Source organism: Diceros bicornis, chromosome 10 (genome assembly GCF_020826845.1).
Source record: "Diceros bicornis minor isolate mBicDic1 chromosome 10, mDicBic1.mat.cur, whole genome shotgun sequence".
Classification (NCBI taxonomy): Eukaryota; Metazoa; Chordata; class Mammalia; order Perissodactyla; family Rhinocerotidae; genus Diceros; species Diceros bicornis.
Genome location: NC_080749.1, coordinates 66,772,602 through 66,788,513, shown reverse-complemented (window position 1 = coordinate 66,788,513; position 15,912 = coordinate 66,772,602). Strand labels below are relative to the sequence as shown.

The 15,912-nt window shown below is 34.9% G+C and overlaps 1 protein-coding gene across 3 annotated transcripts in view; it reads left to right on the top strand.

Annotated features, from left to right (window-relative positions):
• The window catches only part of TFPI (tissue factor pathway inhibitor), a 99,689-nt gene that overhangs the window by 16,424 nt on the left and 67,353 nt on the right, over positions 1–15,912 (top strand). The window contains exons 1-2 of one of the 3 annotated variants that reach the window (XM_058549391.1): positions 324–591; positions 7,298–7,368. Coding sequence is in view for 1 of the 3 variants with exons in the window: in XM_058549390.1 (XP_058405373.1) it covers positions 7,298–7,368 (71 nt within the window). In the remaining 2 variants the exon portion in view is untranslated. Of the gene's footprint in view, positions 1–323; positions 592–7,297; positions 7,369–15,912 lie in introns of those variants that run through there. The other 2 variants (XM_058549390.1, XM_058549393.1) reach the window with 2 other exon arrangements.

The window sequence follows — 15,912 nt, the reverse complement described above, 5'->3', positions numbered from 1 at the left end:
GCGGATGAAATAATTTGAAGACAGGAAACAAACTGAAAAAAAAGTTCATTTTACTAAGTAACAATGTAATGATAAAAATATAATGTTTTAAAAATGTATAACTGGAAAAAAAAAGTATTTCTTTAAACTGATTACAAAAAGAATTCTGACAAGTAAAAGAAATAGTTATTCCAACACAGTAATTCTGAAATCTTAGTGTGAGTTGTTTCCTTTGTCTGTTTCCTCCATAATAGAAAAGGCTGTTGAAGAGTTTGGCGAAATTAGCCTAAAGAGAATTGAAGTGACCTAAACAGGAAGCCCGGCTATTCCCAGGGCCAGAGATCGAGGAGCTGGCTCTGAGGCTCTCTCTGCTTCAACAGACAGGGGCGACTCTGGGCTGGATAATCGTCAAATTCTTACCTCGCCCTTTCACTGCGGGCAGGATCAGATTGCATTTCTTTCATTACTCTTCACTTCCCAGTTTCTTGATCTGTTTAAAAGAAGCAGCAGAAAAGATAAATCCTCTCTTCAGTGCCTGGAGGGGAAAACAAAATAACCTCAACTCCGCTTTGAAAAAAATCTTTCCAAGAACTTTCTTCAGAGATTTTACTCGTGAGTACTTGGCAATATACTTTCTAGCCCATGAGAAATAACTTTTATTTCTTTTTCTTGGGGGAAAAACAGGGTACTGAAAAGTAAAGAGGGGTAAGGGAAGACCACTGTCTGTAACACTGAAATGAAAATCGACTCTTCTCTGTAAACAAAGTAAACTCATTCTGCAAGGCAAGTTCTCAGCACTTTGCATTTAGTTCTTAAACAAGTATATATGCAATTTATGTTATGCTTTTGAGATCATAACATTTTTATAAGAAGTTAGTCAGATGTAGCCTTTTTTATAATTTTAAGCTCATAGTGGCAATTCTTTACTAATTGTGTCTGTTTAGTTGGAATTTTCCGAAGATTTGGTTTACTTCTAAATATTATTTAGTAATGTGTAGAAAAATATAATAAAGATTGTCTGAGAGCCTTACGTTTAAAGAAACTTCTTTCATTGCATTAATTGGTGATATTTAAAATGAGATATAAACATTAGAATTCTTGTAATCTAAATTAAATGTTTTATACCAGCATTAACTAATCTCTCTAAGGAAATGTTTTACAAGTCTCCAAAGATCAAAGCTCATATTCTAAGATACTTAATTAAGAATATATATGATCAAGTCTATATGTAGTACAATTATGTAAATTAAAGCAATAGGTTACATACCTACACGATGTACTGTCATGCTCTTCTTGGTTATGAAATGATATTAAACGTTGCTTCTGGTGGTAAAGGAAAGCACATAACATAGATGTACACAAACACAGAACTATAGTGAGACAAACAACTGTTTAATTATGGAAGAAGCTTATTTGAATAAGAGTATTCCCAAAAAATAAGGCACAAGAACAGTACCCTGTAGAAAAAAAGAGAAGATAAGCCACAGCCACACTGTGACTCAGTGCTCTGGAAATTAGTCACAAAATGACTTTGTGTAATACACGATAACATAAACACAAAGGGCAGAACCCAAGCAGGAAACATACAGCTCAGAGTCATATTTTATGTGTAAAAGCATAATATTTACGTCAAAGGGGAAAAGTTGTGTCAATTTTGAGATACTGCAAAGTGTTTGAACCTAACAAAATCCTTTCATAAAACATTTTTAGGATTCTTTTAAATTCATCGTTCTAGTGCATACTTATTTCAAGACATATTATCTATATCTCATCTACTCCTTAAACTAAACAGTGAATTAACTCTGAAAATTTGTTGGAGTATGAAAATTTAATTTGGGCCTGTAAGTTAATAAAATGATATAAAATATTCATAGGGATCAACAGAGATTAAAAAATATTAATGTAAATATAGATAATTAACATTATAGATGTAAAACTTTAAAATACTTACTTTTAACAATTTGAATAGTTGTATTGGAAAATCAGATCTGTCTTCTTTAGGTGACCATGGAATCTTGTTGGAGAAGTTTAATGACTTTTATACCGTTATTTGGTTCCTCTCTCTATTAAGTATGCTGAATTGGACAAGTTGGTTTTTTTAAAGGCACAGTCTGATATCTTTAAGCATTTGTTTTACCTCCAGTGACTAGATCAAAACCCCTTTGGGAAATATGGATCCTATTCAAATGGCTTATGCCATCAGTTGGTACTTGCTGGTCTGATTGATTGTCTGTAACTCTAGGCTTTGTTTGTTTTTTGGTTGTACAACTATTTTTTTGTGTGTGTGAGGAAGATCGGCCCTGAGCCAACATCTGTCAATCCTCCTCTTTTTGCTGAGGAAGACTGGCTCTGGGCTAACATCTATGCCCATCTTCCTCCACTTTATATGGGACACCGCCACAGCATGGCCTGACAAGCGGTGTGTCAGTGCGCGCCCGGATCTGAACCGGCGAACCCTGGGCCGCCACAGCGGAGTGCGCGCACTTAACCGTTTGTGCCACTGGGCCGGCCCGGTTGTACAACTATTTTGACTAGAATCTTCTATTATGAACATTATCACTAAGTTTAGAAATAATCTATTAAATGGAAAATTATTTTTGTATTAAACTATAGTTTTCATAACACTAATTTACTCCTTCCTTAAGAATTAATTTCCTGATCTCAGTTATCTACATTATTCAAATACAAAAGATAATTGGACAGGATGACAAACTACTGGAAGGCCGAGATCAAAAGGTTTTATTTATTCCCGGAATACCTAGCAATCTAACCAGATAGTAAATGTACCGTAGATTCTTTAGGAATGGTTAGTTCATTAAATTCAGTGTCACAAAGTTTTAAGACAGATTTCAACTGATATCTCTACCTAATAGAAGAAAAAAATGCCAAGTAAACATCCTTGCCAACAAAAAGGCAGGAGAAACAATGTAAAAGGGGAGGGAAGTACTTAGAATAGGGTTTTCAAAAAAAAATCTTATTTATTAGTATAAATTATATAAGTTGAATGATAATATTGATTAAAACTGATTAATTATATTACCAATTTATTTTTGCTATGTAGGCACTATCTAAGAACTGTACCACAATCCAACCCATCTATTCTCAATAAAGGCCATCTCCAGCCACCTTTTTTTTAGTTTACCATCTAAAACATCTAACTTGGGGAATTCAATTTGCACAGTTTTTTTTGTTTTGTTTTGTGAGGAAGATTAGCTCTGAGCTAACATCTGTTGCTAATCCTCCTCTTTTTGCTGATGAAGATTGGTCCTGGGCTAACATCTGTGCCCATTTTCCTTCACTTCATATGTAGGACACCTGCCACAGCATGGCTTGATAAGTGGTGTGTAGGTCCGCACCCGGGATCCAAAGCTGCGAACCCCAGGCCGCCGAAGCGGAGTGCACACACTTAAACACCCACCACCAGGCCAGCCCCCAGAGTTACCTTTTTAAAAACAAAAATATGTTTAAATGCATTACACCTTGCCAATACTATAATTTTTTCTGATTGTTACCACGTGCATTAGGAGAAATATGACTTCAAGACATGAAGTGACTATTTAAGTCCTTGTTTCTGGATATTAAATTTCACCAAAATGAAGAAAGGGTGCAAGTTATTCCAGAGAGTTCTTTTCACGCTAGACCATCTCTCTTGGTTCTCTGAGATCCTCAACAACTGCTTTCTTGGTGTGATATATTGTTTCCAGGAGCCCAGCCTTTCCATCACCCTTCTCTCTCTGTCTTCACTTCTCCAAGTGGCAGGTGCCATGTAGAATCAGAGCCTAAGATTCAACTACCGAAGGCTGAGGGGCCTTGTCGTTTCCACTAGTCTTTTTTTCCAGAATCAATAACAAAAAGCACTGGACTCACGTCAAATCTGCTATGTTCGTCTCTCTTCAGGCCTTTCTTTGGGATTCTGTGTTTTCTCTTAGTTGGAACAGCCACACTTTAAAATTACTTTAAAAACAAAAGAGTAAAAAGACACAATGGTCCTTAGTAGAAGTCCCAATCCTGCGATATTTCTATCCCAATTGTTCCGTTTGGACCACAGTTCCCTGGGGAGACATAGACTTATTGCAAGGAATTCCTCGATCAAAACGTGATGACAGGCCGGCCCCGTGGCTTAGCGGTGAAGTGCGCGCGCTCCGCTGCTGGCGGCCCGGGTTCGGATCCCGGGTGAGCACCGACACACAGCTTCTCCGGCCATGCTGAGGCCGCGTCCCACATACAGCAACCAGAATGGATGTGCAACTACGACATACAACTGTCTACCCGGGCTTTGGGGGAAAAATAAATAAATAAAATCTTTAAAAAAAAAAAAAAACGTGATGACAGCATTCTCTCTAGACTGAATTAAATATTATATATTGTCGCTTAGGCTATTTCAACATCACGAATGTGAAAGTAGCAATCAATATGGCACTGATATAATTTAGTGTTTTTATTACCAAACATAGTGTGCCACTGACACCCTTCAACTGTACCACTCTTTCAGTGCCACCACCACTCTGCTACCAATCTCAATCTCTCTCTCCTGTTTATGATTCTTATCAGCAGCTATCCCACCCTTGAATCTCATAACAACTCATCTCTAAGCATCACTTCATTACTCATTTCACAAGGTTTAGAAATAGAGTAAATCTCAGTAATGGGATGAGTCTCCAGAATAACACTGTTTGTTGCATTTTTAAATTTCATTTAGGAAACTTCAAAGTATCACAGAAAATGAATCAAAAGGATGATATCAAAATAGCGTATGCCTACTCTGGCTCATTCTTGTGCAACTGATTTCAAATAAACATGAATACGATATTAATGAATTTCTGACTCATGCTACATGAATAAAACTGGAAAACATTATGCTAAGTGAAATAAGCCAGACACAAAACAACAAATAGTGTATAATTCCACTTACATGGAATATCTAGAACAGGCAACTTCACAGAGACTGAAAGTAGATTAGAGGTCCCAGAGTCTGGAGGAAGGAATGAATGGTGAGTTATTGCTTAATGGATAAAGAGTTTCTGTTCGGGTCATGAAAAATTTTGGAAATAGATAGTTGTGATTGCACAACATTGTGAATATAATTAATGCCACTGAGTTGTACACTTAAAAGTGGTTAAAATAACAAATTTCATGGTATATCTATTATTTTACCACAACAAAAAATAGTAAAACTATTAATAAGAATTCTGTTTGAAGAATTCTAGATTCCCAATGATATTCTCTTTATATTTTATCAATTAATAGAATAAAAAGCATAAATATTATAATGTAGGGATACTTGAATTTTTAAAAATGAAAACAGGATCTCTCTGTTTTGTTTCCTGATGAAAATTGGAACATATTTTTACCTGATGTGGCTGTACTGGAGGCTAATGTTTTTCATTCATAATGTCTTTTTTTGGCTGTGGTTTCAGGGTAATTCGGGCCTCACAGAATGAGTTGCCAAGTAGTCCCCCCTTCTGTTAAATTTTCTGGAAAAGTTAATGTAAAATTGGTATTATTTCTTCTGTAAACGTTTGGTAGAATTCACCAGTGAAACCATCTGGGGCTGAATTTCTTGGTGAGAAAGTTCGTAATTACAAAATTCAGTTTTTAAAAAATAATTATAGGGCTATTCAGGTTATCTGTTTCTTCTTGAGTGAGCTTTGGTAGTTTATGTCTTTCAAGAAATTGGTCCATTTCCTCTAAGTTGTCAAATTTATTGGCAAAAAGTTGTTAATAGTGTTTCATTATACTAGAATCTGTAATGATGTGAAACCTCTAGTTCTTGACTTTAGTAATTTGTGCCTTCTCTTTTTTTCCTTATCAGTCTACATCTAGGTTTATCAGTTTTATATATTTTGTAAAAGACTCAGCCTTTAGTTTCATTTACTTTCCCTATTGCTTTTCTATTTTTATTTCATTGATTTTTCAATTTTCTTGCTATAAATTTCTCTCTAAATATTGCCTTTGCTGTGTTTTGATATGCTGTGTTTTCATTTTTACTCATTTCAAAGTATTCTCTAATTTCCCTGTGATTTCCCAATTGACTCATGAGTTTTTTTAGAAAAGCGTTATTTAGTTTCCAAACATTTGGGGATTTTCTAAAAATCTTTCTTTTACTTATTTCCAATTTAATTTCATTAGGGTCTGAATACATATTTTATATGAATGGAATCATTTCTAATTTATTGAGATTTGTTTTAGGCCCTGAATACAGAAGTTGGTAAATGTTCTGTATGCCCTTGAAAAGTATGTGTGGAATGGACTGTTTTATAAGTGTCAGTTAGATCTACTTGGTTCATAGTGTTTATCAGATCTTCTATATCCTTACTAAATATTTGTGTCTATTTTTTCTATTGCATACTGGGACATGATTGTTGATATAATTTTGGATTTGTCTACTTTCCTTTCCAGGTCTGTCAGTTTTTGTTTCATGTTATTTGAAGCTCTGGTATTAGGTGCATATACATTTAGGATTGTTTTGTCCTCTTGATGAATCTCTCCCTTTATTATTATGAAATGACCCTCTTATCACTGGTAATACCCTTTGCTGAAAAATGTAATTCATTATTAATATAGCCACCTTAGGTTTCTTTTGATTGGTGTAAAAACTGTATAATATTTTCCATCTTAACTTGTGTGTTTATATATAAAGTGGGTTTTTAGGCAACATATAGTTGGGTCTTGCTGTTTTATTCAATCGGACAATATTTCTCTGTAAGTTGGGGTGTTTAGAACATTTTCATTTCATGTGATAATCAATATATTTGAGTTTAAGTCTACATATCGCTATTGTTGTTCTATTGGTCCTGTTTTTGTTTCCTTTTTTTTACTTCTTTGGGGTCTTCTCTTGGATTTAGTATTGTGTATGATAATATTTTATCTCCTTTTTTGGTTTATTTGCTATCATTATTTTGTTAGTGATTGCTTTGGGGCTTAGAGTATACATCCTTGACTTATTCCAGTCTACCTTCAAGTGATATTAAGCCATTTCTCTTATACTACAAGCGATTTCAATCAGTATACTTCCACTTTTCCCTCCCTGGCCTTTGTGCTATTGTTGTCATACATTTTATTTCTATATAATATTATAAATAATACACTGCAATGTAATTATTTTGGTTTCAAACAGTTATCTTTTTAAAATAAACTTTTTAGTTAGAATTCATTTAGATTTACAGAAAATTTGTGAAGCTAGAGAGAGTCACCATATATTCCAGATCCATTTTATTGACATCTTATATTAGTACGGAACATTTGTCAAAATTGATGAACTAATTATCTTTCAAAGAGATTTAAATGTTAAAAAATTCTTTTATATTTACCCTTGCAGTTACCTGCTCTGGCATCTGCATTCCTTTGTATGGATCCACATTTCCATCTGGTGCCATTTTCCTTCTTCAGGTACTCGTCTCTCTTCCCAGAATTCCAATTGCATGTATATTAATTAGGATGCTTAAGGGTACCTCAGAGCTCACTAATGCATCATTCATGATTTTTAGTGTTTTTTCCCCTGTGTTTCAATTTACATAGTTTCTATCATTATGTCTTTTTTTTTCCTTTTCTTCTGCTATGTCTAATATGTTTATAATCCTATGTAGTATATTTTCCATCTCAGATATTGTTGTTTTCATCTCCAGAAATTCGGTTTGAGTCTCTTATTTTCTCTTTCTAGTGAATACACTCAGTATTTTCTCTGGCTTCTTGAACATATGGAATGCAGTTAAGATTACAGTTTTAATATCCTTGTCTACTAAGTCTATTTTCTGTGTCATTACTGTGTCATTTTGACTCTTCTCATGATGAGTTATCTTTTACTATTCTTTGCATGCCTGTAATTTTGATTTGAATGCCTGATATTGTGAATTTACCTTCTTAGGTGCTGGATATGTTGTATTTCTATAAATATTCTTGAACTCTGTTCTGGGATGCAGTTTAATCACTTGGAAACAATTTGGTATGTTGTTATCTTGCTGTTAAGGTTTGTTAGGCAGCATCAGAGAAATGTTTATTCTATGGTACTTTTCCCCCAGTACTGAGGAAAACAACCTCCTGGCTGTTCTACTTGATGGTGCATGAATTGAGATTTTTGCAACTTAGAGACAAGAGATATTCCCTGCTTTATATTTGTTCTAAGTGTTATCCCCTCTAGCGCTTTCAGGTGGTTCTTTACTGAAACTCGGGCACCTTTCTCTCATGCATGCACTGATCAGTATTAAGCTGAAGACTTGAGGGCCACCTGAGGGTCTCTGCATCTCTTTTGCTGGGTAGCTCTTTACTCTCTGGTACTCTGCCCTGCATACTCTAGCCACCTTAGCCTCCCCAGACTCTCTGCTTTGTCTCCTCAACTCAGGGAGACCACTGGGCAACTCCAGAACTGCCCCTCCCTGAACTTTAGTGTGGAAACACTCTTCGGTCGGCACACTGGAGCAAATGTCGGAATGTAGGGCTCAATTCTTGTTTCCCATCCTTATGGGACTGGCTGTCCTTCACTGACCCGTATTTAATTAGTTGAAAACCATCATTTCAAATATTTTTATTGTTTTTTTTTTAATTTGTTTCAGATGGGAGGATAAATGCAGTCTCTGTTAATCCATTATAACTGGCAGTGAAAGGGCTGTTTTTTAAAATTATATTTTAATGATATCCTAAAAAGCAAAAAATGACCATAAATAGAAGAAGAAATTTTAAGGGCATATAAACTATAATTTGTTGATTTGCCTAGATAAGATAAACACATTTTTGCCTGCTGTATCCCAGCAACTGTTAGATGAGTAAATACATTTACGTGTTTATACAATGAAACTCTTAAATTTAGTATTTCTATAAAATAATTATTTTATCTCAGATAAGCAGTTCATTTGTTTCATTATGTTTTTCTTAACAACAGTAGCTATTGGGGCAGCTAAAATCTTCCTCTCTTCTATTCTAGACAACAGTGAACTCTTACAAGCTTAAAACCAATCCAGTTGTCACTTGTTCAACAGGCATTTCCAAAACTCTGAGTACTTAGTGTTATTTACCTAGAGCCTCCAGAGGTTTATAATGAATTGAAGATCGCCTTCCTGATGTAGTTTCCAATCACAATTTTTCACAGTTATCTTTCCTCTCCTGCTTCCTTGCTTCTTCCCCATATTGAAAGCTAGGGAAAGTTCATTGACAGCACAAATTAAAACTCTCTCTTTTTATGAAAGGAAGCTTAGTTTCAGGTGCTTCCTGCTCAATTTTTTTATACCAGTTGAGGCGAACAGATAATCCAAAATGACAAATATTATAGATAAAATTTATATTTAGTATTAGAATTTGGTTTTATAATTATGTGAGAGTGTGTACATTATTCAAGTTTCTAGGTATCTTATTTCAGTTCTGTGGTTTTAATCTCATTTAGCAGAGTTGTTCTGTCTATGAGGAAAGGAAACAGGTACACGATAAAGAAATTATTATGGTATTCATGTCCTCGTGCTAATGCGGGTTATCAAAAAATTGTGAGATAAGCAGTTTATCTTAGAAACACCCAGGCCCTCGTTTCATGACCAACAATATTATTCTGGTTCCAGACCTCCCAGAATTAACCTCTTTTTGCGTGTTTTTCTCTTAAGGAATCGCTGAAGAATGTGCCAGCTGAGGAGATGTTTAATCAAGGAGAATTTAGATTAGCCTCAATTCACACAGCAAGAGACATTTTATATATATGTATAGTCAGCTCCGGATGAAACTCCTTTAAAGTCATTTTAAGTTTGCATTCATTAACTATAGCCCTTAAAGAAGTCAAGCTTCCTGAGGTACCAGTGTTTGCCATATCACTATTCTCTCCCCACCACCACTTACTTCATCTCCTTATTCAGAGGCCAGAAAGACACAGGTGACCATCTGTCCTTCCTAATAGGCACTGGAAGCCTCCCCTGAAAAGACATAAGCGAGTGGGCATCCATGGATAGTCTTCAAAAGTGTGTGTGAAAAAATATCTGTGCACGTGTGTATTTGCACTTTAGAAGGAATTTTATAGTTTTGCTCAGACCTGTCAGGAGCCTACACATCACCATGAAAGGTATATCTGAGACATGATTAAATATCTAAGGAAAGCAATATATAGGGTTAGAATCAAAAAGAGTGTTAAATAATATGTCCTGAAGAAGGCAAGATAAAGATTTCAAAGACAAATAAACTTGACATGGAGGGTGGGGTGCAGAGACAAGAAAAAAGATCTTTTTGAGAAGCTAAGGAAGAGATTAAATCATTGTAAGATCTCTTTCAGTTCTATCATTACACTTGAATAAGCAGATTCAATTTTTAATATCTTCCAAGTTGAGCATAGTTCTGCTATGCAAAAGTTATATATGCTTTTTATATATTAGAACCTTTGCGGGATACAAAACGTGTACAATGTGATAAATTTTAATCATTTATAAAGTAACCTAATTATTAGGATTTGAGGTACTTTCAAAAAATCAAAAGTCTGGTCTCCATTCTCAGAAAATTACGATGAAGGGAATTAAGCAGAGAATTTAACAAGAAAATGTTATCTGATTCTTGATCATATGATTATGTGTTAGGTAGAATTTGGATAGGAGAAAAAGGAACAGCAGTTTGGACAATATAACTGGTCTTTATAAAAATGTAAGATAATGAGCATTCAATGTGAAGAACCAAGAGAAAAAGAAACCTATTTATTGGATGCTGTGAATGAAAAAGGAGTGGCACCAACTGGCTTTCATTCTCTGGGCCCATAGTTCTCGTTCTTTCCTGGGTCTGACATTTTGCAGTCTGAATGCATGTGGCTGAAGATCAACATGTTAATGGTTCCCGGAGGACCTGACTCAGCTTCCTGGGGCTCCCTGTTCCTTTACTGTGATGATTCAGAGAGGCTGAACTCAGGATGTCATCTGAACTTATGAGTATAGTTACCAACAGCTGCCGTTCCAATCTTGCACTAAGCTCAGAGGCTTTTCATTAGAGCACAATCAGAAATTTCCCGGGTTTTTCACATTAGGACTTATTTCACCAGCGGAAGTACTCTCACTGAGGAGGGAGAAAGTTGGTCATTATTAGTTCATAATATTTATTGGATACTTAAGGATCAAAACTTCAGCTAATGTTTGGAACCATAACACTTTTCCAGTCAGAAAGAAAGTTACCTGCTTCCTCACATATCTGAAACCAAAATGTTCTAAATATCTAGTCTCGGGTATATTGAGTACAAATTTTGCTTCTCCTTTTCAAAAGGAAATAATATAGTAATGTTTTGTGGGAAGTTCCCCTACATGGGCTAACATTTTGCTGTCTTTTTCTTATACAAGCTGAGATAATCAAAAGCAGAAAGTTAAAAAGTCTCTGGTATATTTGTCTAAACAGAGATGAAATCTGGGATGGCAATAGACTTTGAGAGGAAATGAGGAAACTGACCTGACGTTAGCTATGGATCCTTGAAATAAAAAAATGTAATATCAACCTGAATTATATTAGCTATGAATCAAAGTTCTAATTTGAACCCTATTAGGAAGGTCTCAGCTGTCTTTCCAGGTCTTTCCAAAGTACTTATCCTCTGCCCATAGCTGGCACACTCAATATGAATTAATAGATTAATAAACTAATTGTGTAACCAAGAGATAGATAGATAGACAGACATATAATTAGAGAAGGAATGGTCTTGAAATACCATTTTCCTATCTTGCTCAATAATGGATACCTAGAAAAACAGACACAAAGAGCAGGAAAAATAGACAGAAGCAGCCATAGGTCTTTCTATATGGTTCTTTTTCTTAATAGGGATAGTAATAATAATAGAGAAGGACAATTAATATATTCAATTCTTTTCTTTCTCCTTTCACACCAAAATTTATTGTATTCATTTGTATTTTTTCTATTTCCTTCCATTTGGAGCTATTGGCTTTGTAGTTGAGGAACATTATATTCTCGGAAACCTCCATTTTGGTTTAACTATGTAATACCAGCTTTTATTTGTTTTGCCCCCCTTAAAGAAATGAAAACAGCATGCTATGAAGAACTTTGCTTTTAAACAAACTGGGGTAGTATGTGAGTCAGAGTCACCATGATGAGGAAAGGTGAACTCATTCAAAGAAATGAACGCCACCTTCATTTGAAAAAATGTCTTACAAATTTAACTATAAAATCCAGACAAAATAATTTCACACATTTTTTTCCTAAAAGAGTTTTGTAATTATGGGCAACTATACAAGAAAGTATCTTTGGCATTATTTTCTTTATTATGTGTTTCTGTTTTATTTCCTTTGCTCATTGTGTTTTTAGTAGTAAAAGATCTATATCACAATCTCTTCAGAATTTACTTACAAATTTTTAGAAATATGTTTACATATTTACATTTTCCCTATTCTTAACTTTTTAATTATCTCTTTATGCACCCCTCCCCATTGCTGGTTAATTTTCTTTTTCCACATCCCAGTTCTCTCACTCTTCTCTCTTAACTAGCAATAAGAATCAATATTCTCTATTACTATTTAGAGGGAGATTATGTTTCCTCTTCAAAAATATAAACACAAAAATTTTAAAAAGATTGTTTTAATTGATGAATTTCTTGACTTATTTTACTTATAGGGCTTTGGCCCAAAACAGGGAATAAATATTCCCTAGTTATGATTTGATGAAACGCTAACTTCTAAATATTGTGAATAATCTGAAATCCACTTTTGAGGGAAAAGAAAGACAAAGATATTTGTGAGAATAGTGGGTCTTTCTGAGGCTGGCAATTGCCCTTTCCTTGAAATGGTCACAATTCCTGTGTTTGAGTTGAAGCTCAGCCAATATGCAAATAGAAGACTTTGAGGGGGAAAAAATCAGTTTCTAGGCTTCAGTTTCCTCATTAAAAAACCCCAGAATATTCCAGTTATTTATCTCTGTGGTTTCTTTTTATCTCTAGCAGTATGTCATTGTATGACTTTGCCCTCCATTTTAGTTTTTTTTATTTTTTAAAAATACTTAGTTTACATATGTTGTAGGCTATTTTGTTGTAACATGAAGATATCCACTCTTTTTCCCTGGATCTCCATTTCCTTTCTATGGGATATTTTTTTACTTTTATTTCTCACGTTATGAATGACAGGAAGTTAGGCCTACACAGTGAACAGCTTTTAACATATTATTCCCAGAGGAAACTCACCTGCATTATAAAATCATACCTGACAACTACTTCTGTATCTAAAAGAAAGAAAGTAGCAAACGTTTTTATCAATGATATTGTCACAATCTAAAAATAAAGATAAGTGATGATTTGACCCATTAGCTAACATCAGGGAATTTCACATTACACAATTCTCCAAAAGTATGGCTTCCTATAACAAGAGCCAAATCCAATAGCTGTTTCCCCACTGGATTGGCCAGTCTTTTAGTAAACATGATTAGGGTCAATAGTCTGCAATTAATCGGGGAGGTTTGTTTTTTGTTGTTGCTGTTTTGCTTTTATTTTTAAATCACTCTGTGTTTCTAATATTAATTTACTCAGCTACAGAATATTTTGCTTCATTGTTTCCCGTATTTTATCTTTACTCTGGATATACTTTTAAAATATAATCTTAAAATTTAACTCTTTTATAGCAAAAAGTTAGGCATTGTTTTAATATCAAAATAGTTTTAAGGATAAGAAAAAGGGATTCAGACCTGGGCTTTGTAGTATTGATATTATTTCCCCATCTCCCAAGCATCCTCCAATCAAAATCTTTGGAAAAAATTGGTTAATAATCAGTTTGCTAAAGCAAAAACAGCAAAATAACTGTCAGGTTACATTTGGCTGCTGGTAGGACAAAACCATAGCACACAAGTGGCTTAAATAATGAGGCTACTTTTCTCACATTATACAAAGTACAGAGGTAAGATGCTTCAAGACTGGTTAATTCAACACAAATCCAAGTTCTTACCATCACTGTATTGCTGTTATTCAGAGCAGGTTGTCTTCATCTCAGGGTAGTTCCTCTCAACACTACAAGGTGGTTGCTTCAGTCACAGCCACCACATACAGACATTATCAGAGGAAAGAGACACCATGCGGCCCCTCCCATGTGGCTCCATTTAGAGCAAGGATCTTTTTCAGAAGTACCCCATTCCTGGCCAGCCCAGTGGTATAGTGGTTAAGTGCAGGCACTCCACCTTGGCAACCCGGGGTTCACAGGTTCGGATCCCAGGCACAGACCGACACACTGCTTATCAAGCCATGCTGTGGCAGCGTCCCACATATAAAATAGAGGAAGATAGGCACAGATGTTAGCTCAAGGCCAATCTTACTCAGCAAAAAGAGGAGTCTTGGCAACGGATGTTAGCTCAGGGCTGATTTTCCTCACCAAAAAGAAAAGGAAAAAAGAAGAAAAAAATTTTAAAAAGTACTCCCTTCCCAACCCTGCAAGATTACATACTTCTTCTCTCATCTCATTGGCCAGAGATTTATCATATAGAAATATCTAAACCAGTCACATAAGGGAAATGGAATCACCCTGATTAATGTGAGTTAATGAAGAGTTCATTATTTACAAATTCATTCCTCAGGTGGGCATAGGCTATCCTTCCCTGAGAGCTGGATTTATTAACATAGTCAGCTTACCTGCTATCAATGAAAAGTGACAGAGAATGGTTGCTGCATAAGCAAACATGATGACTGAAACAACATTGTAAAAAGCTGAAAAAAATGACAAAAATACATCAATAATCTCACTGACCTAATATATTTTCTCTTTTCAAAACATTTTTCTGCATGAACACCAATTTTTGCTTAGTTGATCTTAAAATACACCTATGTTTTTGTATACATCTTTTAAAATTCATATTATCATGATTATTCCCCACTTTACCTTCTAGTCATTGTCAATACCAATTTTACTTTGTGTAGTATACATCTGGTAGATGGATGTGCTGCCATATCTAATAACCGTCATAATGCTGCATACTACATTGTTTAAAAATGCAATATTATTTTCTATGCTAAAATAAACATGAATGTGCATTCAGCCATTTTCATATTTTTAAATTCCCAAGTGTGGTATCACTAGCTTAAAGTATCATCTACATTTTTGAGCAAAGAAAGTACACATGTAGGAAAAATTATACTTGACGATTAAATAATAAACCACTTATGTATTTCCTCTTGCCAACACTCCTTAAAGCCCTGTGTTTTTTTTGTTCTTTATTTCTGTCCAATTGATAAAATCTAACTCTGAATCTTTCAAATTTTAATTCTTGTATCTGGAGGGAAGGGGCTCTGAATTTTGAAGGCACAAATTACAACAAACTTATAATTTGGGATTCCAGCAGCCCAGAAATCCTTTAACGAGAAATTTTCTCTACCTCATTTTATTCTACCTAGAGAAAATGTCAAACCTTCACATTTTTAAAAGTCCACTGCTTCTTGACATCTTGAACAGAAACCTCTTCTTCACATAAAAATTGAAAATTGAATCACAGCAAGAAAATCGTCAGCTATCTACTCTTCAATAAGTCACTCACAAAACACACACACACGCACCCACACCTGAAAATGTATCATATGCCCCTCCTCTGCCATAGAAAACATTTCATTTTAACGGAATATACTCTTTTCTTTAGGCCAAAGTTAGACTCTCTTCACCTGTGCCCAGGATCTCATCCTCTATCCATTTTATTTTTGTTTTAGCTTTTGTTTCTCTCTCTCTAATGGCAGGAACATATAAAACTATACCCTCCACAAAAGTTTCTCTTCAAATGCTCTCTCTTACTTTTCTCCATAGATTCATACAATGATATCCTAAATTGCTGTTTTCACAAGCTCTGTTCCAGTTCCTTCCTCAGCTCACCTGCTGCTGCCCCCACCACTGTACCAAATCTTTTTTTGCAATTTTGCAAGGATACTGACGATGCCTTTGTTACTAAACACTAAACGCATGTTCTTTAGCCCTTACTTCACTTGGAACCTCTGTGCTTTGGACATTGTCCACTTATGACAAGTTCATG